The sequence below is a fragment of the Aspergillus lucknowensis genome (assembly GCF_044049455.1).
Source record: "Aspergillus lucknowensis strain CBS 449.75 chromosome Unknown BJX67scaffold_26, whole genome shotgun sequence".
Taxonomy (NCBI): domain Eukaryota; kingdom Fungi; phylum Ascomycota; class Eurotiomycetes; order Eurotiales; family Aspergillaceae; genus Aspergillus; species Aspergillus lucknowensis.
Genome location: NW_027263570.1, coordinates 230,583 through 258,225, shown reverse-complemented (window position 1 = coordinate 258,225; position 27,643 = coordinate 230,583). Strand labels below are relative to the sequence as shown.

Below are 27,643 nucleotides of genomic sequence, written 5' to 3'. Positions count from 1 at the left end.
TCGGAGGGGTGCTTGATTGATTATCCAACTCTGGCGAGGGACCCGTGATCACTTGAAGGAGCGGTCCCTCGGTTCCTAGGGACATGAAATTCAAGGACTCGCTGGGCGAACCAAAATCAACAAAAATTACCGACCGAAACCCCATTCCCAAGGTTGCCAGCAGGTGGACTCGACTCGACCAGCACTTCAAGTTTAATATCAAGGGACCAGTCTGGGGTTTGGTCCCTTTGACTGTTCAACACGGGCAAAGGAAAAGAATCGCACCTTAATACCCCAGCTAAGTGCCAGGTATCATTTGACGACCACTTGCCAGAAAGGTAAATCCACGCCGAAACACCAATGCGCCCGCCGGTGTTGTTTGTCCCGTCGCGATGTTTAACCGGAAATTGATACCTGAAGCAAGCGAGCGGACTTCGGGGCTCCTTTCGCGAAAGACCCTGACCGGTAACGTGGCTGCATGGTTCGATGCTATCCGTGCCAGTGGCCTTCTATGTTTTTCCGTGTCACGGAATGAGCAACCGACATCGAAAAGTCTCAGCGTTTCATCTCCAAGCTCGCCATGTCCACAGAGAAAGCCTCCCGCTCCTGCCACCACAGGCGAAGCGAAGCGATTGGCCAAACTCGAAGGAATAAACCGCGCAGTCAGCGAACTGTGGAATGCCAAATGTGGGATGGAGAAAGACTGACGAATGCGATGAACTGACAGTGAGACTCCACGCAAAAGACCCAGCAACAAGCTGACTTCACTCCAGCTTCAACGCTGCGTACATCCATGTTTCCTCTCAAATACACAACTCCACAGAAGTTGAAGCCTGGAGCCTAAAGTGGAGGTAAGAAGGTGGGAGATCGAAAGCCTTGGGGGAGTAAAAGTGGAACAGCCAACAAGATGACCGTTTCAACGGTTCAAGCTTCGGCTCTCCTCTCGGGCCAAGAAAGACAATTCAGCAGAAAACACTTGTCCCGAGCTCTCTTTCGAGGAAAGGGTGTTCAGCTGCTGATCCTGAAAAAGTGGGACTGCCCAACACAACAGACGAGAGCCATCAAGGTTTCTCTTCAATGCGAGCCCTTGCCTGAGGCAGTCTTTCTGTCTCTAATTCCTTTTTCCTGGCGTGCATGCAGCTGGGCAAGTAGCTCGATTGCATGGACGGAAATAGGAACTGATCTGATCGCTGCATATGTATAATCATTCCTTCTATATCAACCGAGTTCGACTCACCGGTTCTCGGGCGCAATCCCCCGAATGCTGCATTGTCCCTCCCACTCTAAGTTATAACAGGCACCTTATTGACGAGGGTATCGGGACACAAAAGCACAAAGAAGTTTCTTGGCCGCTGCTTCCGTTTGTTGTGAAGCTTCTCGTCCAGGTTGATATAGCTTTTCTCGATCCCATGGGCCTCGTTGGGAACGCAGGAGATGGTAACATGCGAGTCGCAGAGATGTTTACAGCTTATTTCACGGGAGCACTCTAGGTGGCCTCATGCATAGAAACGCACGCGGAGAGAGTATCTCGTTGACGAATAAATCTATGCTTGGTATCAGCATCGATAAGTGACGTACTCCCTGTCTTCAACCCATTCGACATTCTACAATCGCCACCATGCTAACTGCCAGCAGCCCCAACCTCATCCCTCATCTCGATCGAATATAGATTTCATCAGAATTCCAATGGTTCATCGAACCAGCGGTGTCATAAACCTCCATGGTAAAACCTGGCGTCCACTTGAGGTCAATATCACCTCTTGACGTGCATCAAAAATAAGGCTACTTATTTATGTATATACCTCTCGCATAGCCCGAATCGCTTGCGAGGCCTAACCCCGTTCCCATTCCCCTAAATCATAGTCATATAGTGAAGATTTGGAGGAGGGGAATTTGCCCCCGGAGGCCAGGGAGTGGGTGTCGGGACAATGGAGCACTAGGAGAGCTATATAGCTTCAGTTCCCTGGATAGATGTTCAAGATTTGCTCAGACGGAGCGGTGTAGACGTTGGCAAAAAAGTACAAAGTATGTATGATATACAGGGTCGTTTTGCAAATTTCTTTGCCGGAGACTCGACTTGACAGGTTTGCCCGGTCCGTATACAGAAAGGAGCCCCTGGGAGCATCGGGAGGTGTAGTGTAGCTCTTCGGTTAGAGTGACGGACTGGTTCCCTCACCGCTAACCCTGGCGACCCCGGCCGTCGACCGTCACGGGAATTAATAGCCCACTACCCCCGAATGAGGCTATCGGCTGGGCCATTCACTAGGTTGCAGCATCATGGGAAGGGGCACATGATCACCAACTTCGCAATGTTGGCGACACATGGCTATGTTGACATTTTTATGCCCGAGCCGGTGATCTCAGTACCGGGTTGCTTCCGCAGTTGGCTTGTTGTTGCCTTTCGCATTGTCGATCTAAGCAAGGACTTTGGTCTGTACTATGTTAGACCGTATCAATGCGAGACGGGGAGGAACCGTACGACAAATTGTTCCAACGATTGTTCGAAAAGCTCATTATTCACGCCGACACCACCAGGGTGCTCAACCGGAGATAGCGGGTTCTTAACCACTGTTTGGATACAGTCAGAGCAATCACTGAGCGGCGACTATGGGGCATTTATACCATATTCCACATAGAGGTTGATGTAAATCTGTTGCAACGCAACCCGCATGTTCGGGCTTTTGGTATCCGTAAGCATCACAAACTTGATGTTTGTGGGCGTCTCGTAATAGTGAAGTTTATATTGGCTCGTGCGATATGTAATGAAGCTGGAATTGAGACTTGATAAGTGTCCAAACCTCCGAGCGGACGGATGGCGGGTCCTCACTTGTCATCTTCTCCTCCAAGTTTCCGCACCATATTTCGAAGCGAGAACACGGTTCCGAATATCAGCTTCGCATCGTCATCTGTCGATCGTGTAGATGGGCTAGAAATGGAGGTCAATCCGTTGGCTATTGGGGTATCGGAGGTAGGTCGTGATGATTTGCCCGTGATTGAAGCAGGGCGAGGAAGCCAGCGCCGTTTGTATATACATTCAGCTAGGGAATTGGGGTCATATTAGCGACTTCTTCGCATGAGGCTCTGAATTGCGGCTCCTACCGTGGCGGTCGAAGATGTAGAAGGAATACACAGTCATGTTGTTCAACCGTGCACACTGGAAAGTAGGGAGAACGACGCAGATGACGGTGACGGTGGACGTGGACGAATGTTGTGAGAGGTAAGAGTCGGGGCGGTGAACAACAATTGTTGACAACAACTTGAAGCCGATGGAGTCGAAGTCCGTCTCCAATTTCTGGAGGTGAAAGCTCAATCGCTTTGAAGATGTGATTGAGCGATCGAGAAGAAGCAAGCGGAGAAGCAGTGGAATGGTCAATCTTGGCTAATCGCAGGGAACGTTCTAAATATCGGGAGGAACTGTTTGTTGTTGAAATCATCGAAACATTGGTTGATATCTGGGTCTCGTCGTTCTCTGATCCCCTCTTTGAGCCTCTGACCACACTCCGACAACGTCCAGCAACAACGATTCCTTCATTTACTCACAAATACTGCGGCGAGTGGCTCTCTTATCTGGATCGCGTTGCCCCTCCACCTGTACCCTTCCCCCACATTATCTGACCAGGCAGCCGGATTTCAGCATCTTTCTCTGCTCGGACTCTCAATCAACATTATTACCGCAACTGCCGTGTTCCATCTCCACCGCTGACTTTCTGCTGTCTGCTGAGTGAATAATCAATGGCCAACGAGAGCACGAGCTCTCTGGAACAGGATGCTAGTCAAGGCTGTGCTGCCCGCCCAGATCCTCAACCTCCCCGTCCAACGCCAGCTCGCTATGCGTAAGTTTTTTCCTCCTTCCGTTAACTCCTGATATGTCCGACGGCAGAAATATACTCCTTTCCGTGAAAATCTGAGGTCAAGAGTGCTAAACCTGCATCATTCGCTCAAAAGTTCGACCCCGTCTTTTGAAAGCCCACAGAGACACCACCGTCGCGACCCGGTAGTCCGGCGCCCGGTAAAGGTTGGTATCGCTTTTTCTACCTCTCGTTCTTCTTCATCTTTCGAAGCAGACTGGGCCATTGACTAGAATTGCCAAGGAAACGCTCAATGCTCGATCTGAATATACCCTCAGCCAAGATGATGGCACCGCTGAGCACAGAATCAATCAATATGTCATTAGACAGGAGATTGGTCGCGGCTCATTCGGGGCCGTCCACGTCGCGGTTGACCAATATGGATATGAATACGTGCGGTCCCCCCCCAATGGCTGGCATGCTTCGATACCAGGTTGACCCACTATTAGGCTGTCAAGGAGTTTTCGAAGACACGTCTGAGGAAACGTGCAAAGTCCCACCTGTTAAAGCGGTCTCGAGGTCCCAAGCGCCCTGCAGATGGCTTCAATTCCCCTCTCCATCGGCAGGGAGTGGGGATTGGGGACGAGGAAAAGCTGAACGCGCTGTACTTGATTAGAGAGGAAATTGCGATCATGAAGAAGCTGCACCACAACAACCTGGTTTCGCTTATAGAGGTCTTGGATGACCCATCGCAAGACTCGTTATATATGGTCATGGAGATGTGCAAGAAAGGGGTGGTCATGAAGGTCGGACTTGAAGAAAGAGCGGATCCCTACGACGATGAGCACTGTCGCTGTTGGTTTCGTGATCTTATCTTGGGCATCGAGTACCTGCATGCCCAGGGAATTGTGCACCGTGACATAAAACCGGACAACTGTCTGATAACGAGCGAAGATGTCCTCAAAGTTGTCGACTTCGGAGTCTCAGAAATGTTTGAAAAGGATTCGGATATGTTCACGGCGAAGTCTGCTGGATCACCTGCTTTTTTACCACCGGAACTATGTGTTGTCAAACATGGCGACGTCTCGGGCAAGGCAGCAGATATATGGTCTATGGGTGTCACCTTGTATTGTCTACGATACGGCAGACTCCCGTTCGAAAAACAGAGTATCTTCGAACTTTACGAGGCCATAAAAAACGACCCGCTTGTCTGCGAAGGGGAACCCGACGAGAATTTCAAGGATATGATCTCGCGAGTTCTAGCAAAAGACCCAGCGAAGAGAATACGGATGGATGAACTGCGAGTAGGGAATGGCCTTCTTCTTTATCCATTTGTCATCTCTAACAAGGCAAACATAGGAACACCCGTGGGTGACGAAGAATGGAACGGACCCTCTGCTGTCGAAAATAGAGAACACTGCAGAAATCGTGGGGCTTCCTACTGAAGAGGAAGTGAACTCGGCCATCACAAACAGCCTTGGCAATGTCTTAGCTGTGGTAAGCTATTGATGCTTTTAATTGAACTACGGGATGCCTGACAAGCATCGTAGGTAAAAGCTGTGAAGAAATTTAAAGGTCTTCTCGGTCCAGCCAGAGCTGAGCCACCCATACAAAGCATCCTCGGCCAGGAATACGAGACTCACTTCGTGGAGCCTCCAATGGAAATGGATCCGGAGGAAAGTGTCTCTGCGCCCAGTGTGGCCCATTCCAGCAAGAGCCAAAGCCTGAACACGTATAACCGAGGAGCTCGGGAGCGTGACAACGTGCTCAGGGGATACCACCAACAGCGACGGGACCCTGCTACTAACCTACCACGCGATAATAATGACTTTGCGAGCGGGTATAATGGCCTCTGGAGCAAGCCGGAGAGAAAGAATTCGGGATCTATCCAGAGCGTCAAAATGAGGGCTGACTCTATTGACGAAGGACAGTCACCATCTCCGCAGATCCCACTATCACGGGCTAGCTCAACTACGACCAAACGCAGCCTAGAAGGGACACGAGGGCATGCAAGAGATCCATTGGAAGAGGGATGCCCCTTTCTCTTTATCGGGCCTTCTACATTCACAGGCTCAACACCTAGAGATACGAGCGACCCAAGCGCCTCATTCACGCCTATTGAGCCAGACGATTCGATCCTTTCTGGAGCGGATCCATCTGAAGTATCTTATCCCGTCGTAAGCGAATCGCCCGGCGCAGCGGATTTTGACATCTACGAAACAGCGTATCGAAAAGAGATCGAACGTATTCGCGCTCAATCCCACCCACGGCAAGGTGCTGTACCTATGGTTTACTTGACTCGCCGTGTAGACGGAAAGGACGAATTAATGAAACTGGTGAGAGAAACAACAATGAGCGAGCCTATCCTGGGAATCGGGAGTAAGGTCACAGTACCACCAGCACAGAGTTTCGGTTCTGCGATAGGCATCATCCGAGCACAGCTAGAACAGGACAGGCAAGAGCAGGAACGAGGGGAGGCACAATCACAAACGATGGAAACACCAAAATCACCTGGCACGGAGACGCCAACACCAACGGCAGCTCCTCTGACTTCAGCATCAAGTCCAGAAGAGCCCACGACCGCAACATCTTCTATCGCAGTAACCGGCACCACGACCGGAACGGAATCCTCGTCACCCGAAAGCCAGAGAGCCAGACTCCGCAGTTTACTTGGTCGTGCCAAACGCAGCTGAAAGCTCTGGTTTTTCTTCTTTCCCGCTTATAACTTGATAATAAGCACCGGGCTGGAAACTACACAAGTTGAGGGTCAGCGATATCAATAATACCTATAACCAAATCTCCGTAATGTGATTGAAGTAAGCCGGGGCGATTTTATTCCCAGGGTAGGATAAGAATCGAAGAGCAGGTGACCTGCCTGAGGCACCGCCTGGTTGGTTCGTCCTATGTCTTCCCGATAACTTGGCACGGGAAGGAAAGGAAGAAGGGACCAGACTCGTCATGCGATCCCGGGCCCCACTGATCAGGAGCAGTCAGTTGGGTCGCTGAGGTGCCCAAGGTATCTCATTTGATTGCCTTCTATGCTCGAAGAGACGTGGAGGTCTTACAAGGGGATGCAGTTGGCTGTAGATGTTCCATGTTCGTAGTAGCTGCCATAATGGCGTTCACTCACTAGACTGACTAATAATAAACACTTGTAACTAGTTACATAAGGCATTAAATTCTAGATACGTCAGAATAATCGAAAGAGGAGAGAGACATTGGATCAGAAACAAGAAGCAGAATTCATAACGTGACCCAATGACCCAAGATTGGTAAGAATGAAAAGGAGCCGGGCTGGGGTCCATGTGTAACATCACAGGCATCATGTGTTTTGCTCTTTTGTGCCTCGGGGCAAAATATAGCGTTTAGAACAAGTAGTTTCTGCAGCAGATTACTGCACATGCAAAAGGAATCGTCTTCGTCAACTCAATGCGTCATGAATCGGCACGGCACATCAATGGGAGAATCGAGAAGTGGGAGACAGCGACGGTATTAATATGTTCAGTAAAGGGTGCCTGTCCGCTGCTCAGTGGTAGAACAGAGCATATACGTCTGAAGAGGGTAAGTCCAATCAGACCTGTCGTTTTCAGAGATTCTATGCCATAAGCAGGCATATCAATTAGATATTGTCGCCAAATATGAGCAATCATAATTCAATCGAACCGCCTCCTGAGTTGGAGAAAACGGAATAAAATCAAGTAAAGCAGCCAAGTTGAATGGGAGCGAAAAGAGAAGCTGAAGGTGAGAAAGATGGAATATATTCGAGATGGGCAAATGCTCCGACGAGCACGCATTAGTCATGGCATATTCTTCCTTGCTGGAAAATACGTAATTCGTTTTGGTTGATCGGTTTGGCGGGTGCGAATGCCGAATCAAAACTTTCTATCGCTAATAATCGATGGTGTTTCTCATTCATCGTGTCGCATCGAAATAAGGGGGGGAAAAAAAAGGTGCCGTGATTGCTTTGCAACGAAAGAACGTCAGTCTGATCGTTTCTCCGCCGTAGTGGTTAAAGGAACTTGGAGATCGGGTGTATGGGGTTCATCGGGATGTTTGGGGACGGGATGCACAAGACTCCGTCGGCTGCTATCCGTAAAGGGAAGCCTGTCGGGTGGCAGGGGGTCGTACGGGCGTTCGCTCGGTTCTATGCGCGGTACGGTCTCCCTGTGGCCTAGTTGCAGCGCCTGCGGGGAGGGAAGTGTCTGTCTGATATCTGTGGGGCGAGGTAGTTCACGCAGTGTCGAACCTATCTCACGACTCGATATATCCCTCATTCGATCCTCGTCGCCAGGCCCAGCCATTGGCATTGCCCTTCTTGGCGGTGGAGGCGCATAGAGGTTTTCCTGTGAGGGGTTGGCAGGTGCGGTCCGACTACTCGCTTGAGCGACAAACGCCGTCCCGCCTTGTTCAATTCCCAGGGGGCTTGTGGACGTTGACGGGATCTTCGCCCTATGGGATCCAGACCGTCGTGAAGGCGGATATGTCTCTCCGCGAGCTTCGGCGGCTGCCTTACGTCGCTCCGATTCGGCTTTGCTTGGTCGACCTCGTTTTCGTGGGGGCTCACCTCGAGCCGTGACACCACTTATTCCCGGAGAAACTATTGCTGATGCGCCACTCTCACTGCTATACGAAGCGGTGCTCGCGGTAGGGCGGGGCTGGATAGCACGAGGAGCTAGAACTGGTTTGTCTGCTGGGTATAGTGGCCGCTTCCGACCACTACTACTTGAATCCAAAAGAGCCATTGGCGGCGGCGGATGACTATGGCGTGGCGGAGGAACCGGCCCAAGGCCGGGGTTGACTGGAGGAGGCAGTTCATTACACATATCGTGGAATGCTGATTGGCAGGAATTGAGGGAGCGACCTGGATAGAACTAATTAGCCGGAGTCAAGAAACAAATGCAGTGTTTAATAGACCCCGCTTGTTGTAGAGGACGCCCGTCCATACCTGAAGGAAGAGGAATATCGGCCCAGCTTGGGATAATATTCATGTCCTTGATCATCTTGACGAGCGTGCGCGATGGTACCCTCGCCTTCTTCATGATTTCGGTGAGCAGAGCATACTGAGAATTGGTCAGCGCTTGTCTCTCAGCTCGTGGGAAGTATGGCTAAGGGAACCATCGCGAAATTGAAATCGTGAGGTTATTGATTACATACCTTCTCCTCCTCGGTCCATGGCTTTTCCCGTGGATTCGACATATCCAGCGGACCATGGAAGCCAAAAGACCCAGCGCTGCTTCTCGACAGACAAACAGACCAGCGTGAACAGAATGAAGCGGACCACTAGCTTCGGTGCGGCTGTGTATACAGAAAGTGGTCGCCTACGCGGTCAAGGGACTGAACAAATTGTGAGGCCTGACAGTAGGAATGATGCCAGCAATGAGGAGATAGGAAAGGGGGTTCGAGGGTACAATAAGCACAACAGCAGGAACGCTGAACGAGGGCTAATGAGGGGGGTAGTAAAGGAAAAACAGCAGCAAGAGCGTCAAAAAGCTGAATAACCACAGAGCCTCCCAAACGGAATGATGCGTCTACAACAGTGTATAAACACACGGTAGCTCAAAAGGAAACCGGAAAGTGGGTTTGCGGCGCAACGAATGAAGACAGGGAAAGACAAAAGTAATGCGAATAAGGAGCGGACAATGAAGAAGAGGGGAAGGGGGCAATTATTATGCACTCAGCAGTATACATTGAAGGCCAGGGCGGGGGGGGATCAACGAAAGGAGCGGGTCTGATAGAGAGAGAGGGTCTTGATGCTGAACGATTTGCAGGTGTTCCAAAAGAAGGGACAGACAACCGTTGAGAGTCAAGTAAGAAGAGCCGGATGGGTCGAGTTGCAGTTACTCTTACGCTTTAGAACAAGGCAAAGAAACAAGAATGACGGGATTCGAGGTTCAAGGGTACAAAGAATGGACGAGAAACAACGATAGAAAACAATGTGGATCGTTACCCTGACCCTCAACAGGACTGGGAAACCTTGGAGCCGTCGTCGCTGCAGATCGAATCGACGTCAAGGAAAAGCACCTTCGATGATGCGCATTGCCACCAGAGAGACGTAAGAACGGGATTGGAAGGGAAAGAAAGAAGGAATTGGGGGGGGAGGGGTGGAAGAGTGAGCAAGAAAGCGACAGACAGAAGAGAGGCCAGTTACACTCTATCTCTCCCAGGAACTTTTTTCCCTTGGCCAAACGGACTTTCAAGTCGGAATCGCGTAGCACAGCACCAGGACGGAACTTGCAGGCATGTGTCCGGAGGGCAAGAGGAAAGCTGCAGGGACGGTCGACTTGTTCTCGTTCGTCTCGACGGCCTCCAGAGTCGCGGGTGAGGAGCCACGGGCAAAGCAAAACAACGCTTCTCAGAGAGGGACAAGCAGGAAGAACCAAGAAAATGAAGAAGAAAATAAAGCCTGCGGAACCAACCAGACTCGGGTGGATCAGGCCGTGTTCAACCTAGAAGAGAATAGTGTTTCAAAAGCGATGGTTTCAGATGATTCCAAGCGCCCACACGCGTTCTGCATTTAGGAGGAGAAAAGGATGCGCACGGAAAGCAAACACCTCTCACACAACAAAAAGGGGCACGACGGGGTGCTGGGTATTCGAGCAAGGATCTGGAGAGAAAAAAATAGGAGGGGCCCGAAAAAGTAGGCGAAGGGGTAAAAAAACACTAACAATGCACAAAGCTGGGAAACGCTGAGAACCTGGAGGGGAGAAGAGCAGGGGGGCCCGCAGGACAGCAGGCGACGGCGACTGTTGTACTCCCTGATGACGGAGTCAAAACGGGCAGGGGAAAAAAAAATTACAAAAGAAAAGGAAGGAAATACCATTGAAAAGCTCAACGCGGGAAAATTCTCATTGAAGGACGAGATTAAGCAGAAGGCACTTAGAGAGAAAAAAAAAGAAGAAGTAATATTGCAGCACCACAACCAACCACCAGAAGAGAACTGATCTGGAGAGCAGTCAAGATGCGGGAAGCAGCTCGTTCCGAACATCTCTCATGGACGGAAGACAATTGGTGATCGGCGAATATTGACGCTCCAGGACGCCGGGTCGACAGAGATGGGAGTCGACATTATCGCTATTTTGGAATTGAGTTGGCCAGGAAGAGCGAAGTTCGGGGCCAGCTCCCAGATGGGAGGAAGCGCGGGCGATCCATCCCGACGCCAGCTCCTTTTCCTGCATGGTTTTATTATTAGTGATGATTGCTGTGATCTGTCTGGACACGGTTACAGTGAATGCAGCGGCATGCATTGGCCCTCTTTGAAGAAACCGGGAATGCAGCCACCATGGCTGGCAGAAAATGACGCCTGGCGGAGGCATTTGATAACCGCAAAGTGGGGTGGGAGCGCCGCAATAGGCGCGGTCGAGGCCAAAATGCTGGAGGCTGGGAGAGGTCAACAAGAATCACAATCCAAGAATTCTCGAGAACCGTGTTTGGTTCAACCAGCCGCGAGTCATGGTTGGTCGAGAGGGTCGCTCAAGGGTCATTGAAGCGGCCTGGGGTGTTTGAGGCGAAATGGGATCAAGCGCCGACCCGTCCAGCGGCATGACCACTGGCAGAGTATTCAACATCTCCACTTCAATGGGCGAATTAAAGGGCGAAAAACACTGGTACTAAGCCGAACACAACAGGCGGTCAGGCTAGCTTTGCAAATCGATTTGTTGTGGCACTGTCTCAGAAGACGCAAGCGCAATAATAAGGTTGGGACTTAGAAAACCCACCAGAGAACACCTGTCAGTGTCCTTCCAGGGTTGTTGTCTTTGATTGCCCTTTCCCTCACCATGCAAGTCAGATTGTCACCTCCAGGGCTGCCAAGATTATTAATTTATTATCCAATGTAAAGCTCGGAGAAGCCGTCCAAGGGAGAAGCGTTCCTGAAAGTCGCCCAAAATCCTCCGCTGTCTCCTCCCGTCGGTGACAGCGAATTACTAGATATAGCATAGCGTGTCGATTCGGGAAGAATGGAAATGTGCGGGCGTCTTGGCGTTGTAGTGCTTGGTCTCTATGGCTTCTAACTTTCCTTCTTGATAGTTGACAAACGAAATAAGTTGACGAGCAGAGCCTTTGGGCAACTACTTTCGAAGTGGAAGGCGAAATAAACTCTGCCATAATCAGAGAATGTGACTTGACAACCATCTTTTGTTCCTCCAGAGCTTTTTGTTCTGAGTTCTCCCAGTATTGTGCACAGTCTGTCTATTTCATTTTGATATTGATATTTGATCTAAGGGTGATCCCATTGCTCTCCCACCTCCCTAATTCTTCGCTTATTCAATTGTTCTTTCCTCATTTGGTGGACGTGAATGTTATCTCCAGGCCTTCTCGCAGGTATAAATATTCCTAGATAGACTATAGTGAGGAACTCAGAATCTTCATCCTTTCTCATCTCTATGATTGCTATTGATGATCCTTGCTCACCGGGGACCAATTGTCGGTTCAACGACAATGAATCGCAAACCGACAACACATCCGTCTCGACAGGACCACCCGGTTATCCTGCGGGCAATACAGCCAACGCGGTCATCTTGCGGACGCTCCCGGCGTCCTTACACTGCCTACGATCGTCGACTGACAACGCGTTGCAAGTCGACGACATGCGAGCCGGGATCGAACCGTAACGGTTAGGTCCTCAACCCTGATATCCATAAACAGGGCTCGTAACTGTTGGAATTTGCCGCTCCACTAAAAAGAGTCAACCCCTCTGATGAGGGGCTTATTCTGATTAACATACGTCTACCTCGGAATTCCAAGATGTGCAAGAATTGACTGTTGCAATCTTAGGAAAGTATTCAGCCTAGAATCTGAGATGCTCAGTCCAAAGCAAGACAACGTCGAGTGGTGCAAAACCAAACCAATGGATGCACAGTATTTAGATGAGTTCTACCAGTGTTTTGCCAAGACGGTAGAGGTGTGCCAGTTAGCACTGAACGGTCGAAAATCGCAGACGGTCGAGTCGATTTTCTGATTCCTGGCCGGAAATGGGCAGTGGAGGTTGTTCGGAGCAAGACCGAATCAACAAACATATTATGCGTTTTCACAACTTGAAGAATGGCCGTATTACCTTGGCGAGAAGATAATACAATCCAGGACTGGGTTAATTGTCGACTGTACCACAAGTCGCTGACACGTGGTTACTATATATACCCCACCTTATTCGCCGTTGACTCGACTGACAAGAGAATACTTAGTGTACGAAGAGACATGGCTTATCCATGTAGTTTTCACAAACAATAGTTATTATAGAGTTGGAGACTCTCGATAATTAGCTGGAACACGAAGAGGGTGAGTGGAGCGGCAACTCCCAACACCAGCGAAGGTGCCAAGCCATTATTCAGGTAGGTGGAAACCCTGCATGGTTTAGGTGCTTCAAGGCATTTCTGAATAGCTTCAAAATTGACTTTGGAAATGCGGGCGTCATTTCAATCTATCCCAGTAGTTCCCAGTAAATAATTATTGTGGATAGCCTCTCAGGTCTCGTTGACAAGCTGCCTGAGGCATTTAAAGAAACAACGTGCTCTACAAAAGGCCATGCACAACCGTGGCCTTCTCGCCGCCACCTGGATTTACTCTGTGACCTTGGGAGTCGTACGACCTTCAACGGTGATTGCCGTGAGGTGGAAGGTTGAACGAGCTGGCGTTTGGCCACAGGGGTCTTTTGATGAAGTGCCTGTTAATTCGTTGTTAATAATTATGAGCAAATTCTCGTGGGGAGAGATTCGATCGATAATCCCTGGTCAATAATAATCTGTATTGGCCCATGCACGAGAACCATCGGGGAAGACGACACACCGGCCCCACCTATTTGAATCAGCCGTCCGGGAGCCCGAGGGGAAGATGCAAAAATCGGGCTTGGGCCATCCTCATTGATACTGCGGATGACGCACCTGGTGGACGAAGGTGGCCTGGAGGCTGGCGTCTGGACGACGTCGGGAGAGAGAGTCTTTCCATGAACAGGGAGGAAGAGTCCGTGACCTTTTGGCCGGTGGGGAGCAAAAGGGAAGGCCCCACCTTCTCAGTACCTTGGTACCAGCCGGGAAAATCCTTCTGAAGACGACAGCTGAACCTTAGGCATAACAGCCATCATAATGGTTCCAGGTACCAGGATGGAGCCTCCGATCATCCTTTGTGTTGCATGATGGAATTATCTTGTCCAGTGGTTTCTGGAAAGGCATGGGTTGAGCGAGTGTGCCTACATGAGCTGATACACATTATTATGCCTATCTATCGAGATTCTGCAGTGCAGAGCCAGTGCCAGTTTACCACGTCTTCCCGGAATGGATTCATTTTATTCTCTTTATTATTTAGGTTTCCCCTGATCATTATTCACGCTCCCAAGGTTCAATTATTGATGTCTGGTTCTGGCGCGTCCGAGGCAACACCGGTTCATGCGGGCACGGAGCTCCATCTGGATTGGCGGTTGTTTGATCTCTGCAGGTGCTGGGCACCTCAGACACCCGGCTCAGGTGAGCGTTGCTTGAACAATGCCATTATTATTCAGTCATTCCCGGGAAGATCCCCAGCATCGCTAAACACTTTTCTCTCCCGTGACGCCCCTGAACCTACTAAATCAGCACCCTGTTTCTAGGTACATCTGCGCCCTCACCCGTGCTCATGCAGTGTTCAAAATGGGATGCTCTTGTCCAATCGCTAGCCGCCCCAACCCGCACCAACGCTGGAGAAGGATGGGAAATTTCCCGAGTCCATCATCCCATCCTTGATCAACGATCTCCGCGTCCCATCTGAGATTCCCTGCATATTCTGCCTGTGGGCTCCTGGTGCAAATTCACCTCCTCGTCCTCCAGAGTACATGCTGGCTGGATGCCGGGTTGCCTTGACAAGTTGGACCGTTTGTGGCCTATGATCCCGCTCTGATGGGCAGTGGACCATATATTGGTTGGAGAAACACAAATTCGTCGTCTCTGCACACCGTCGCCGCAACCCCCGAGTTTGCCGTAATATTGCCGCGACTTCCCTCACTCAACCCGCTGGAGGCCCAACATCCTCATTGTTTCTCACTTCCTCTACCACGAGCTATTGGGTACTAAGTCGTCCGAATCGCATCCAGCCGGGGAACAGTGCCACGAGACGGGCCGACATCCGTCAGAACAAGATCTGCTCACTGGGAGCGCCCCTGCCCGCCAGGGCGAATTCACAACTGCTAAACACGTCTCGAAGAGACAGCTAAAAGCGCAGGCTGACATTGCTAGCAGAACATACCCTGGCGTTCAGAAGAGATAGCCATCATAGCTTGGTTGCGTATGGTTCAGGACATGGAGCTTTTGGCTCCCGAGGTGAAGAAAGCAGAGAGGTGTGAACTGGCCACTATCCCCGTCCTTGACGCCTGAGATATACCCGAGTACCAGGCAGTCTGGCCGAATTTACAACCCAATGCTCTTCGATTCTTCGATCGGGACCCATTCTTCGACTGCGCGCCTGAAGCCGGGGTGTCTTCGGTGAACCTGGCTCTTGCGCGACGGGACCACAGCCAGGAACAATAGTTCGATGTGACAGGCAGAGAACAAGTGTGAAGACAGTCTGGAGAAGGCAATGTAGCAAGAACAGAGGACTTTAGAATAGTTAGAAAACCTTTGATCTGGGGGCGGTCCACTGTCCCATCATCTCTCCCATTATTGTGTCTTGGCGCCGGCCAAAACGTTGACGGAAAGAAGTTCGATGGTGACTTGAGAGAGAAACTCAACCAAAAGTTCTTCTCCAATTTCTCCCACCTCACTTACCTTGCTTGCCTCCTTCTTTCTCCCCCTCCCCCCCTCGACTACTCTATCTTTCCTCCACTTGTTCCTCTTCCATCGCACTCTTTTCCATTCCGACGCCTCCTCCGATCTCCGCCTCATTTCCGCCTGCCACGCCACGCCGTCTTTGGTTCTGATCGTGTTGCGCGCTCCGTCCGTGTCGTCATGCCCACTCATGACAACGCGGACTGCCAGTCAAAATCCGTCGCCGATGCTGTCACCGCGATGAAGCTGGAGCCATCCGATAATGGCATCGATACTCCGATTCCCAATGGCCAAGGGGCCACGACGAAGGTCGAATCCCACCCCGCGTCCCTAGAGGTCCCAGTAAAGGATGAACTGGCCACACCGTCCCTCACCAATTCGCGATCCTCTTCACGAACTCCGGTCAAGGTGGAATTTTCGGAAAGAGACGACGGAAATGTGAAGAGGGAGGAGGATCAGGCATCTGGCACAGAGAAGGTCGGGGGAGGCATATCTGTCAAACTGGAGCCCGGGCAGCCTCCCAAGTTGGCTCGCAGTTCCTCGCAAAAGGTCGTTTCCCGACCACCACGGCTATTTTCACATTTACCGGACAGTACAAGAGACGCGCAGAAGACGTTCGAGGTGATTGATGCTTGCCAATATGCGAATAAATACATGGGCTACACGGAACACGCTATGGAGTGTGATTGCACAGAAGAATGGGGTGAGTTGGCTTTTACTGCGCCTTGCCTGTTTCATGATTTGCTCGTTCATCCTCCTATTGCACTCTACCTGGTACGGTTTCTTTGAATACCGAACCCAAAAAAAAAAGAGTATTCGGCTTGATTCCTCCAAGCATTCACGTCTCGATTCCGTATTGAGTTAATTTGCGTTCACTGACATGAGTAGATGCATCCAGTTCCGTAAACCGGGCTTGCGGGGAGGACTCGGATTGTATCAACCGTGCAACGAAGATCGAGTGTATGAGCGACTGTGGATGTGGCCCCGATTGCCTGAATCAACGATTCCAGCGAAAAGAATATGCGCGCGTGGCTGTCATCAAGACTGAAAAGAAGGGCTATGGCCTCCGTGCTGAGGAGGACTTGCGACCCCATCAGTTTATCTATGAGTACGTGGGCGAGGTTATCAATGAAGGGCCATTCCACCGCCGCATGAGGCAGTATGATGGAGAAGGGATTAAACATTTCTACTTCATGTCTCTCAGCAAAGGCGAATTCGTCGACGCTACTAAGAAAGGAAACCTCGGTCGTTTCTGTAACCATTCATGCAATCCAAACTGCTACGTTGACAAGTGGGTTGTCGGAGAAAAACTTCGCATGGGTATCTTCGCCGAACGATACATCCAAGCGGGCGAGGAGCTAGTCTTCAATTATAACGTGGATCGGTACGGCGCAGACCCTCAACCATGTTATTGCGGGGAGCCGAACTGCACAGGCTTCATTGGTGGGAGGACTCAGACAGAGCGTGCCACCAAGTTGTCCAACGCGACAATTGAAGCTCTGGGCATTGATGACGCGGAAGGTTGGGATACTGCCGTAGCGAAGCGGCAACGAAAGAAGAAGATGGGTGAGGACGATGAGGAATATGTGGACAGTGTGCAGCCAAAGTCACTGGATGAAAATGGAGTCACGAAGGTCATGGCTGCTCTCATGCAATGCAAGGAGAAATGGATTGCAGTCAAGCTTCTAGGACGCATTCAACGTTGTGAAGATGAGCGGGTGCGCAACCGGGTCGTGAAAATGCACGGCTACCAGATCCTCAACTCCCAGCTTTCAATGTGGAAGGACGATTTCAACGTTGTTTTACAGGTTCTAGATATTCTAGACAAATTCCCGCGTCTGACGCGGAACAAGATCATTGACTCCAAGATTGAGTCAACGATCCAACCACTGGCCAGCTGCGGAAACGACGGGGTTGAGCAAAAGGCGACCAATCTGCTGCAAGTCTGGTCGACCTTGGAAATTGGATATCGCATTCCTCGCATGAAACGGGATCCCAATGCCTCCACACCGGCCGTGAGCCAATTCCAGCGACGGGAGAATGCATCGGATGAGCGGCAGCAACGGCCTAAATCACGATCACGGTCACGATCAATTGAGGCTCCCCGTGGCCCAGCGGCCCAGAAACGAAGCGGCCCCAGCGTAAGGAATGCGCACCATCATCACGGCCCCAGGCCATTCCGTCGGCGGCTCGAACCCCTGCCACAAGGTTGGTTTGCCACTGAATCAAACGGTCGAACATACTACTACTCAGCCCGAGGAGATACCACATGGACACGACCAACGAAGCCGGCTCCTCAGCCCCCGCCACCGCCGAAAGAGTCAAGAGACAAAGCGTTGCAAGATATTATTGATGGTATAATGAATGCTAAGGAGCAGACGCCGAAAGAGAAAACCGGCACCCCACTCACTCCTCAACCCTCTAAATCGGCGCCAGAGAGGAAGGATGGGCAGGAAAAGTGGAAAAAGTACAGCGAGGACAAGCGAAAGAAGCTCTATGAAAATACGGTAAGCTGCATCATCCTGTTCTGGTGTCGCCGTAACTGACGAGTGTAGCTGTATCCCCACGTGAAGTACGTCGTCGACAAATTCAAACATAAGCTTCCAAAGGACGATCTTAAACGATATGCTAAAGATGTAAGCCAACTTTCTCGTCTCGGGATTCTACGCAATTAACAAAACAAAATCCCAGGTCGCCAAAAAGCTGGTCAACTCAGATTTCAAGAATGGCCGCGTGGGGGATCCCACAAAAATAGATGAAAAACAGCAGAAGAAAGTAAAGAAGTTTTGCAAGGAGTTCTTTGACAAAGCTGTCGCTAAGCACCAAGCTCATGAGCAACGCAAGGCCGAGAAGCTCGCGAAGGAAGGCGGAGACGATAACCCGGATATGAAGATGTCAGACGACGAGGGAAGTACTGGAAGAGGCGGAAGCGGTGGTCTCAAACGAAAGCGGGACGCGCTCAGTGTCGGGGATGAAAACACACCGGATGACTCTACACCAACATCGTCGACGAAACGCCAACGGTCCGTCACTCCTCCACCACCCCCTCCACCCGCTATGAGTCCTGACGAGGACGAGGACGCAAGCGTGAAAAGCGACATTGAGGCCGATGGCGACGCCGACGAGGTTATCTTAGTTGGGAACCCAGCGCCGCCTCCGCCGCCTCCGCCGCCCCCACAAGAAGACCATCATACCCCAGATGCAGATGCAGATGCAGATACAGATACGAGTGGGAACGGACACGACGACTTCGGTGGCTTTACAAACTTGAATCAGTCGCATCGATCGCAAGTCGGCATCGAAGGGAACGTGTAGATGCCCATCCTTCCCCCTTACTCCCCTACTTTTCGTTCTCCGCAATTTACTACCAAGTCAACGGAGGCGAGAAACTATTCAGGCTTTTCTTCTTCTTTTTTTTTTGGGACAGTGATCAGGTGATCAGGCTGGGTCAGCATTGCATGGGGTTTGGGAGTTTTCGCTTTCTATTCATTACATCTTGATTTGATCACTGACATTCTGATTTATCCCTTTATCTTCCTGTCACCTTCAATACCCATATCCGCCATTGATTCTATATCACTTTATTACACTTTACTTATCTACACAGGGGATAAACATCTCAAGGGGCTGCATATCGAGCCTGAAGGAAAGAAAGGGACTCGAAGGTACTTAAAATGGACGAAAGCCTTAGAACGCGTTGATTCGTGGTTGACTAGTGGTTGATGGATTCTTACCAGGCTGCATTGTATCATTACTATACGAGGAGGAGGGGAGCTCCTCTTCTACCTTTATCGCTCTCTCTATCTTGTGATCCTCCCCAACAGGCCAAGTTGAAATTGATATTACCCCCCGAGACTCACCATAAGACTGATTTCCGACCTCGGCCTCTTTGTCCGGCATAGTAGCGAACATTCTCAAGGCAGAAATCGCCACCACAGCGCATCAAAGAGACTCAGTCAACTCAACAAGGAAACACAACCACAGAGGGAGGTGTGTGCGAGGAACAGAAAAACTAGAGACAAATAAACAGTATGTAGGGAGGGGGAGGACGGAAACGAAGGGGAAAAAAAAATTGCCTCCACGCGGGATTGAACCACGGACCTTTTGATGTCATCATACAACTTTATCAATTGTTAGTCTTCGATAACTCGGCAAGAAATACTGTAAAGGGACTGGGTACCCACGTCAAACGCTCTACCACTGAGCCATAGAGGCGGGTTGATGGATGGGTTGTGGTTGCTGATGGCCTGTGTACCAGTGGTGAGATTTTTACCATCCTCGTTGCTTTCCTCGCCTGTGTACTCGAGCTGCTCTGGGCCGATGTTTGACTGCGCAAGAGACAAAAAGGATACGAATCTAGATATATGCAGATTTCGTGGTAATCGGATGTTTCGACAGTACAAGGAAGCTACTAGTACTATATCATGCGTATCCGCATCAAGCATGGCGTCCACATTGAGACAATTTCCCGAGCACTGCTATTGGAAAAGAGACTCTATATTATCTTGGTCTTGTTTCAGATCGCCAACTATATTATTCTAGGTGCCGTGGTGTTGCTTCGCACAATTGACTAAAACGTGCATCTTTATCTTTCAATCGTCATCAAGAGGCATACCTCTTTCTACTGAACATGTCTTGGTAATATCTAGGCACTGCTGCCCCCCTCCCCCAAGAGAAAATAGCTGTTTCTTTTTCCTTTCTTGTTTTCTTCTCCGGCTGCCTCCGCTTCTGGACGATGGCGGGCTATGTAAGGATCCCGAAATTATTCTTTGATTTTCCTCCCCAGACCAGAGACGTGCACCTCAAGCCGCGCTTGATGGTATGCACGGCGCTACGGTAGGGATAACAATGCTATCCGACTTATCATTCATTCAGTGGGTAGATAGAGCAAGTCGGGCGAAACAAGAAGCTCGAGGGGAAAGGTCTCGGAAGATCCTTAATAAAAACTCTCCACGATACTCTCAGTATGCCCCGCTCCTTGTCCCACGCCCCTCGGTCCCATCTCCCCAAGCCTAAAGACGCTCTCGATAACACTCAGCTCTGTCGCTGTCGTATCGAGTCCCGTGACAGCAAGCCAGTCGTTAACTACCATCCCGGCACCGACGACGGTACTCCCGCGGTTCACGGAGCCCGCAACGAGCGGAACCTGTAGGAGGGAGGAGAGCTCGTCCTGGTCGCGAATGGAGGTCTTGGGGTGGACGATGCCACCTTGGTTGGAGAGGGCCATGTAAGAGCCTGTTAAGACGTTGTCGGCGATTGTTTGGCGGAAGACTTCGACGCCGAGGACGTCGGCAATTCTATAAGACCACTGTTAGCCCTATCCCTCTCCAAGGCACGTTGGAATCGGTGGGAATGACGTACATTTCCTCCGTCTCACGCTCGAGATCGGGGTGAATAAGAGCGACATGGTCATTACAGCAGATGACGTTGCCAAGGGCCGACAAGCGCTCCTCTATACGCTGGATTTTGACGGAGTCTGGTAGCGTATTCCGCAAGTGTTGCAGTTCTTGATCGGTTGTTGTTGTGGGGACGAGGAGGCCTTTGCGGTTCCTGAAACACACAAGATTGTCAATAAGCAACCAATAACTCGTTCCAATTCTTATCCGCCGATCAAGGTATAGGTGAGAGAAGTGCCTACCCTGCAGTTAAACGGCCAATGATATGTGTTCCTGCGATCGTGGCATGGCAGATTGGGATGACGTCTTGGAGTTCAGCTTCGAATACACTGTTGGAAATTAGTTTCATGTTCAGGCCATAGTCCTGAGTTTGAGGGCAGTACCTGTAGAAATTCTCCGAAGCACCGATAGCCACAAGGGCATATGAGTTGGTTAGCCGGGAGAAAACACCGACTCTGGTACAAAGTTAGTTTCGTAAACGTCATGGGAGGGAAATTTCGGGAACAGACTCGTTCGAGTTTTGGAATTGAGCGCGGACCGCCATGATTGAAAGACTCGTTGATCCTGAGAGATGCACGACGGGGTTTGGAGAGGAGCTGAGGGGAAAAGGCCGTCTGTCCGTCTGTGAGGGCGGGGAAAGGCGGGACAGACCGTAAGCGCGCTACCGCGTATCGGTCAGGTGGGAGAGAAAGGGGATGAAGGAGAGGGATATTCAGGGTCTGGGTAATGAGGAAGAAAATTCTCTGTGACAGATCTCAGGTCAATAAAAAGCAGTCGCTCGAGGCTGAATCCCAAGCAACGGTGCAAAAAGAAAAAAGATCAGAAGTGCTTCCGCCACACCGCCTGCCGAACTAGTTATCATTGCGGCGGAGCCTGAAGAGTCACAATCCGCAGTCATTTCTGCTCCATCATGACTCATGGCTGAGCCATTCCCACGATTTCCAGGAAATTATTTCCATATGTTCAATGATATCTTCATTATGTGGTACGTTGAGAAACTTATCGCTGGCCTAAACAACTCCACCACCCCGCTGAAATAAATCTCCCAAATATCCAATACAACTGATGCAAAATGCAATTCGAACGCAACTCAATACGGGGGCCGAGGTGGTGGGGGCGGCGGATAATATAGACTTGGATGGTGGTGCCCAGTTAAGTAGCCTGGCAGAGGAGGTCGCTGGAAGTTCGAGCCTGGCGGAGGGGGAAGCTGCGGAGGGCCCCCGCGAGGTGAGAATGGGTCGGGGAGCCCAAGCGACTCGTTGATCGGCGGTATTTGCTGCCCCGCGGGCAGGAGCCGTCGAGGCTGGCCCCGAGGAGTCGGAGGCGGGAGGACAAATGGCCGGGGTTCCGGATGTGCGTGGTGTATCGGAGGCGGCTGTGGAGGCTGTGGAAGAATAGCACGATGGGCCGAGAGTCGCGACGTCGGCTGGGAGAGTGTCGGCCGGGGCATCTCGGCAGCAGCGATGTCAGCCAGCGCTGTCAGCGCTGTCGGGCGCACTTCGGCTATTGTTGGAGGATGGTATTCTTTCACGGGAACACCATCCCGCACTTCGATGATTCCGGTAGCTTCCAACAGCATCTTGATGATCTCATCTCCGGAAAGTCCGGCGAACGGGCCGGCTTCTCTCATCTCCTTCATCTGTGGATCAATGTCATCACCAAGCTTCGCGCGCTGAACAAAGTCGTCCCAACCGAAGGCCGCGCGCTCGTACGACGCCGCTCCGGCTGGGTCTCGAACGAAGGACGAGGTAAATCCCCTGTAAACTTCCCGTGGCACAGGTACCCTACGCCCCCGCTCATTTTCTGTCTCCGAACCGTCCGTCTGTATTGAAGCAATGTGTTAGCCATGACCTTGGCGTTCACACCAAGTGACGTACCTCAGTATGCTCGTCGTCTTCCGCCGCGCGACGACCCTCGATAAATGTCATGTATTCTCCGTGGCTTGCAAGAAGATGCTCTTCCTGGATGTATCTGGCAGACGCCTGTGGCATTCATTAGCAACGTCAAGAGACAATGTATCCCATACATACCTGGTATCGGTCCTCGATAGATTCCTTGCTGGCTTGGAAGATCCTGTTCTCCTGTGCCACTTTGAGGTCATACTCTCGTCGCAGAGCATCTTGTCTTTCGCGTAATCGGGCCTTCAGGGCCAAACTGAGCTCATCGTATTCGGGAACAGCTTTATGCGCATTCTTATCGCGAGCCAACCGTTTCTCAGACTGCGTGGCCAGCACAGCCAACGCTAATCGCTGAGCTGCGGCCACCCTTCTGAAAGCCTTGTCTAATTCGCGCTGGCGATCTCTTAGTTTTTGGGTGGCGGCACTCGGAGAAGGTGAGCGTTCAAACTCTATATCGCTCGATCGGTCGTTGTGCCGCCCACTGCGCCCAGAACGAGCAGAGCGGGTGCCGCCGCGTCCTCGCCTGCTCGCCCCAAGGCGGGCAGAGGTTCTGCTCCGCGCTCCCCGGCCTCGGCCCCGGTTACGTCCACCACGCGTTGCTTTGACGATCGTTGACTCGGTAGCGTTGTCTGGTGTAGTAGAATCTTCAGCTTCTTCTGTAATCTGTCGGGATCCTTCGTTCACTCTGGTGATTGCAGGACGATTGGTGGGCAACAATGCATCGCCCAATCTGCGCTCGACACCGTTCTGCATCCTCGGTTCCGATGTACGACCTGGTACAACATCTTCGACTTTTGGCTTCTTGCTTGGTGAGCTGGACGTGGACGAAATAATAGCGTCACGGTCATCCGATTCTAGGGATTTGCGTTTTCGCGACAAAGTCGGGCTAGACCTTGTCGGTATTGGCTTAGGTTCCCCTTCAACTTCAAGAGCTGGGTACTCGTCCTTCTTGTTCTGTTGGTCGAAGGACGCAGTGCCCCGTGGTGATTCCTCGCGCATTGACGTGAAGTCCGCGCCGTGATAAGGCTCAAAACTCTCCAGTTTCGATTCCTCCGTCGACTCCGGAGAAGCGTCCCCTGGCGGTGGAGATTTAACGATGGGGCCAGATGTGCGATTACGAATAGAGTCGTCGAACCCAACATCTGTGGCATGTCGGTTGCGATTCCTAGTTCTCGTATTGGGGGCGACAGGGTTTGAGGGACTCGTTTCCGGTTGTTTCGGTGCCGCACGGGTTTCTGAGGTTCCGTTTTCGTTGAGTGTTTCGTGGCCATAGCTTTTAAGCCTGGCGGACTGCCTCGTGGTTCGGGGTGTCTCTTCGGCCACTGAATTCCGTTTGACACGCTTGACTCGAGGAGTCTCGGGAGCGGCCGAGATGGAAGGGGTGCCATCAAACTGACTTGGGCTGGGCTGAGCCACAGGAACCGGAACTGCAGGGGTGGCAGAAGCGGCAGCCCGTGCTCGACTGTTTCGCGTTTCCCGAGTGCTAGTGGTAGCACTGGTGGAAGCTGAAGGAGTTGCAGGAGTTGCGCTGCTTGAATCGCTAAAGAAGCCGGCTTTACCAGGCCCATATTTGAGCGTGACAATGTGTGACAGCCGGGTGCTGCCGCGTCTGTTGGCGGTAGTGTTAGTGGCGTTGCTATTTTGATTGCTGGTGCCAATCCCACTGGTGTCAGGAGTGTTGGCATTCTTAGCGTTATCATTTTGACCAGCACGCGCATCCCGGCTCGAACGTAAACTTCGAGTCACACGGGGATTGGGAGAATCATTGCCAGTGGGTTCTACGGGAGATTAGTGGCTGGATCCTTGCGGGGCAAGACTGACTTACCTTTGGGTGTGCTGTGAGCAGTGGATGTGTTATAAGCGGAAGGGGTGGCTGAGCCGTGGGCAGCATCAGGCCGTCGCTTGAGTCCTGCCATCGCTTTCCTCTGGGGCGTTTGTCAGACTGATTAAATTCAGGGGATGCAGTGAGACTGGTGCGGAAGATGACGATTAAAAGCGACATATATGAGGTAGAAGGAGTCGACGAGTTCGGTGGAGGTAAACACCCGAAAGGATGAGCTTCGGGAGAAGAAGAGCAGTGGTAGAAGACGGGGCAGGACAATAGGAAAAGAAAATAGAGGATTCGAGTCACAGAGAACAGAACAAAGAAGGAATGTGTTAATACAAGGAATAGTGATACAGGCGCTTGGCGGCTAATTCAGAGGGAGAATAACACTGCAGGTAAGAAAAAGGGTATGAAGAGCGAGAAACTTGCGAATTGGCAGCAGACATTTGGCAGGCAGAGTACCACCTTGGCTTTCAATCAAGTCAACGGCGAATGGATGCAAGGAGGTAAGAAGAGATTCGGAAGGAAAATAAAAACAAAAACCTGCGGGAACGAGACGGAAAGAGGACAAGAAAACAGCACTGTGTAGTATGTGTTGCAGGAGGAAAGCAGCTGGAAGTCGTGGAGCATTTCCGAAGTTGGGGAAGACGGGAAACAGCAAAATAACTCACCTAGGCAAGGAGAAGAGAGGAGCGACAGAGGAACAACAAAGCGATGAGGAGGAGGAACAGTGTTTGAGAGTCGGAGATGGAATGCGATGGATGCGCTGATCGACAACTGGGGGAGGATCAGGATGGGCGGCATGAAGTAGAAAAAAAGCGGGTGAGACTGACAGACTCTTGACTAGTCTTGGTAGCAAATCTAAGGCTGGTTCCGGATGTAGAAGTACGACTGGCCCGCCCCTCGACGGAGGAAAAGCAACGCAGGAATTGGGCGTTGAATACAAAGAAGAGGAGGAAGAGGAAGAGAATTTTGCAAGGAAGAAAGAAAGGAGACAATCGAGCTACTGCCGTTGAGGCGCGTAGAGGATCTCCATCAATTGATGGCCAGACACTGAGTGTTGTTGACGAGAGACAGGGGAAAAGGGCGGGGAGGAAGGGATGCGAGAGAAAGGAAAAGCGGGAGATGAGACGTAGAAGTGTTGAACTGGACTTGATCTCTCGATCGAGGTCCGGTTCTTACAAAAACAGCGCGCTGGGGAAGAGAAAGAAGGGGAAGAAGAAGAAGACAACGTGATGGTGAGGATAAGTGTAGAAGAGGAAATTTGACTGGGTCCGCAGCGGCTGCAAAGGCTTTCCACTTCTCGGGACGGTGGCGCAAATCGCGACTATACCGTCGAGTCGCCGATATTATTATTACCACATTCACCCCCAACACCAATCTTTGATTGCTGTCGCCTGATTGGTTGGTGAAATACGTTTTGGGGTCTTTCTCGGTCCTTGCTCTGAAATATTATTAGAGCTTTCTGACCTCTAACCTAGGTTTCGACTTCTCCGAGCCTGATCGAGATTCCCTGGGAAAGGCCCTCGAATTCTGGAATGACTGGTACAGATTCGACAGATATTTCAGAGAAGAAGGGGTTCCTGAATTGGAACCAGTTTCGAGTGTTAACACTAAAGCTGTGCTGGCCCGATTCAAACTCAGCTTGTAAAGCTGACATCAGAATATCAGCTCCTTCAGACACAGTTGACTACAGATTGACCAAAGAATCTGAAATATGGCTTGTGCCTACTTTATGCTATTTCTTAGGTGATACTCAAGGTTCACTTAAGCCGGCTCTTGTGATATTATCAAGATGCTTACTGCCTACCCTAACCGGGAAACGAGCCTCATCGACTCTGCGCTGCGCGTAATTGGGCGGGTATGGGATACATGACCGGCATATCAAATAATAAGGAGTGCTTCCAAGGTCAAACTCAAGCGTCTTAGACCATCATTCTTGCCAATACACGCAGCCTGCAAATGATACGATGATTCCTAGTTCGACGCAAACTGGAATGGCCGTGCAAGCTATTTATGACGTGAATCTAGCAGTAACCCATCCCTGAGCAATATCGAGTAACGGAAATCATTTCTGGGTAGGGCTGGTAGCATCGGTCCTGATATAGGCGTAAGAACCCGCGTAGCGCATTCGCATCCTGATTATCATGGCGTGATTGTACCTTCGCGAGAACTAACATCTTACCATGCACACTCCTTGCCCCATTAGGCACGGAACGAACCTACACGCAGTGATTTGGCCTTGTGGTTGTACGTTGGCGCCTCCAGGCTTCAGCTCATGCCCAATTCGAGGCGCTGGAGATGGAGGTAGGCGATGTTGTATGGCCGCACAATAGTCGCTCCGTCGCTTATTGTACGAGTATGCGTAACAGTCTCCGGGCCTATCTTCAGGATCTCCATAGCTCTTTTTATCTCCTTCTCGCTCATGTCGCTCAGTGGAACGGATCGGAGGAGCTGGCGGGTTATCTCAATGTGTATTCCGGGGAAGACGACGCAGAGAGTGGGGTATAATTAGCGCAGCATTTCACCGTGGGAGGGGAGCCAGGAAAGCTGTGTACCATGGGCAAGGCGGTAATCCAGGAAGCGAAGCGTATGGAGATGTGGTAGCCTTAGCTTTGGGAAAAAGCCCAGATATAGATTGGTCGAATGGTGCATGCCATTTGTGTAAAGAAGCTTTGGGTATGGAGCAACGAGCAACAGTACAAATATCAGCATCCCGTTTTATAAAAGCAGACTGGGAAAATGTGTGAGCTCCCTGAAGACCAGAGATAGGTCAAGCACAGTTTCAAATTTTCGTAGATTCATAAACTCCTTCATGCCTCAAGTAAAGCTGATAAACCACTTGGGAGAGCCGATCGAGTCTTGCCTCTCGCTACGTGCATGAGTGTCAAACGACATCAAACCAACCGAAGAGCTCCACTGGAGCAGCGTCAAAGGCTAGTTTCTCTTCTGCGATGAGAGTGGCTTCCTGGACGCTCTGCTGTAACGAGTCCTTCGCCAATACAATTCCAGTCATTCTCGGGCCGGCTCT

General features: G+C 51.0%; 7 protein-coding genes and 1 non-coding gene across 8 annotated transcripts; 2 read left to right on the top strand and 6 right to left on the bottom strand.

The window, feature by feature from the left end:
* Positions 1–2,393: 2,393 nt before the first annotated feature.
* BJX67DRAFT_382095 (TRAPP subunit BET5) lies at positions 2,394–3,115 on the bottom strand (the record flags this gene model as incomplete). The annotated part of the gene is made up of 5 exons (XM_071033158.1): positions 2,394–2,411; positions 2,459–2,547; positions 2,602–2,747; positions 2,807–3,017; positions 3,079–3,115. 5 exons carry the CDS (start codon positions 3,113–3,115, stop codon positions 2,394–2,396), a joined length of 501 nt encoding a protein of 166 aa, XP_070885270.1.
* A 596-nt stretch (positions 3,116–3,711) lies between these two features.
* BJX67DRAFT_372702 (putative calcium/calmodulin dependent protein kinase) lies at positions 3,712–6,460 on the top strand (the record flags this gene model as incomplete). Its single annotated transcript, XM_071031277.1, has 6 exons — positions 3,712–3,812; positions 3,925–3,994; positions 4,071–4,220; positions 4,277–5,071; positions 5,127–5,264; positions 5,318–6,460. The coding sequence occupies 6 exons, from the start codon at positions 3,712–3,714 to the stop codon at positions 6,458–6,460; spliced, it is 2,397 nt and encodes a 798-aa protein (XP_070885269.1).
* A 1,197-nt stretch (positions 6,461–7,657) lies between these two features.
* On the bottom strand, positions 7,658–9,240 carry BJX67DRAFT_144074 (putative AT DNA binding protein). Its single transcript, XM_071024705.1, has 3 exons — positions 8,922–9,240; positions 8,713–8,827; positions 7,658–8,628 (listed from the first exon to the last, which is right to left on the bottom strand). The coding sequence occupies exons 1-3, from the start codon at positions 8,961–8,963 to the stop codon at positions 7,748–7,750; spliced, it is 1,038 nt and encodes a 345-aa protein (XP_070885268.1). The 5' UTR covers positions 8,964–9,240; the 3' UTR covers positions 7,658–7,747.
* Positions 9,241–9,987: 747 nt separating this feature from the next.
* Positions 9,988–10,852, bottom strand: BJX67DRAFT_144126 (uncharacterized protein). Its single transcript, XM_071024707.1, has one exon. The coding sequence runs from the start codon at positions 10,750–10,752 to the stop codon at positions 10,282–10,284; it is 471 nt and encodes a 156-aa protein (XP_070885267.1). The 5' UTR covers positions 10,753–10,852; the 3' UTR covers positions 9,988–10,281.
* A 4,307-nt stretch (positions 10,853–15,159) lies between these two features.
* set2 (SET and WW domain protein) lies at positions 15,160–19,012 on the top strand. Its single transcript, XM_071024703.1, has 4 exons — positions 15,160–16,196; positions 16,382–18,000; positions 18,049–18,129; positions 18,185–19,012. Exons 1-4 carry the CDS (start codon positions 15,674–15,676, stop codon positions 18,806–18,808), a joined length of 2,847 nt encoding a protein of 948 aa, XP_070885266.1. The 5' UTR covers positions 15,160–15,673; the 3' UTR covers positions 18,809–19,012.
* A 554-nt stretch (positions 19,013–19,566) lies between these two features.
* BJX67DRAFT_t63 lies at positions 19,567–19,708 on the bottom strand. The gene has a single exon. It is a non-coding gene; the product is annotated as a tRNA-Pro (tRNA).
* Positions 19,709–20,248: 540 nt separating this feature from the next.
* On the bottom strand, positions 20,249–21,541 carry BJX67DRAFT_143654 (translation initiation factor 6). The gene is made up of 5 exons (XM_071024702.1): positions 21,399–21,541; positions 21,273–21,344; positions 21,132–21,218; positions 20,855–21,043; positions 20,249–20,790 (listed from the first exon to the last, which is right to left on the bottom strand). Exons 1-5 carry the CDS (start codon positions 21,431–21,433, stop codon positions 20,430–20,432), a joined length of 744 nt encoding a protein of 247 aa, XP_070885265.1. The 5' UTR covers positions 21,434–21,541; the 3' UTR covers positions 20,249–20,429.
* A 438-nt stretch (positions 21,542–21,979) lies between these two features.
* Positions 21,980–24,703, bottom strand: BJX67DRAFT_382090 (uncharacterized protein; the record flags this gene model as incomplete). Its single annotated transcript, XM_071033157.1, has 4 exons — positions 21,980–22,711; positions 22,767–22,871; positions 22,920–24,565; positions 24,613–24,703. The coding sequence occupies 4 exons, from the start codon at positions 24,701–24,703 to the stop codon at positions 21,980–21,982; spliced, it is 2,574 nt and encodes an 857-aa protein (XP_070885264.1).
* Between the last annotated feature and the right edge of the window lie 2,940 nt (positions 24,704–27,643).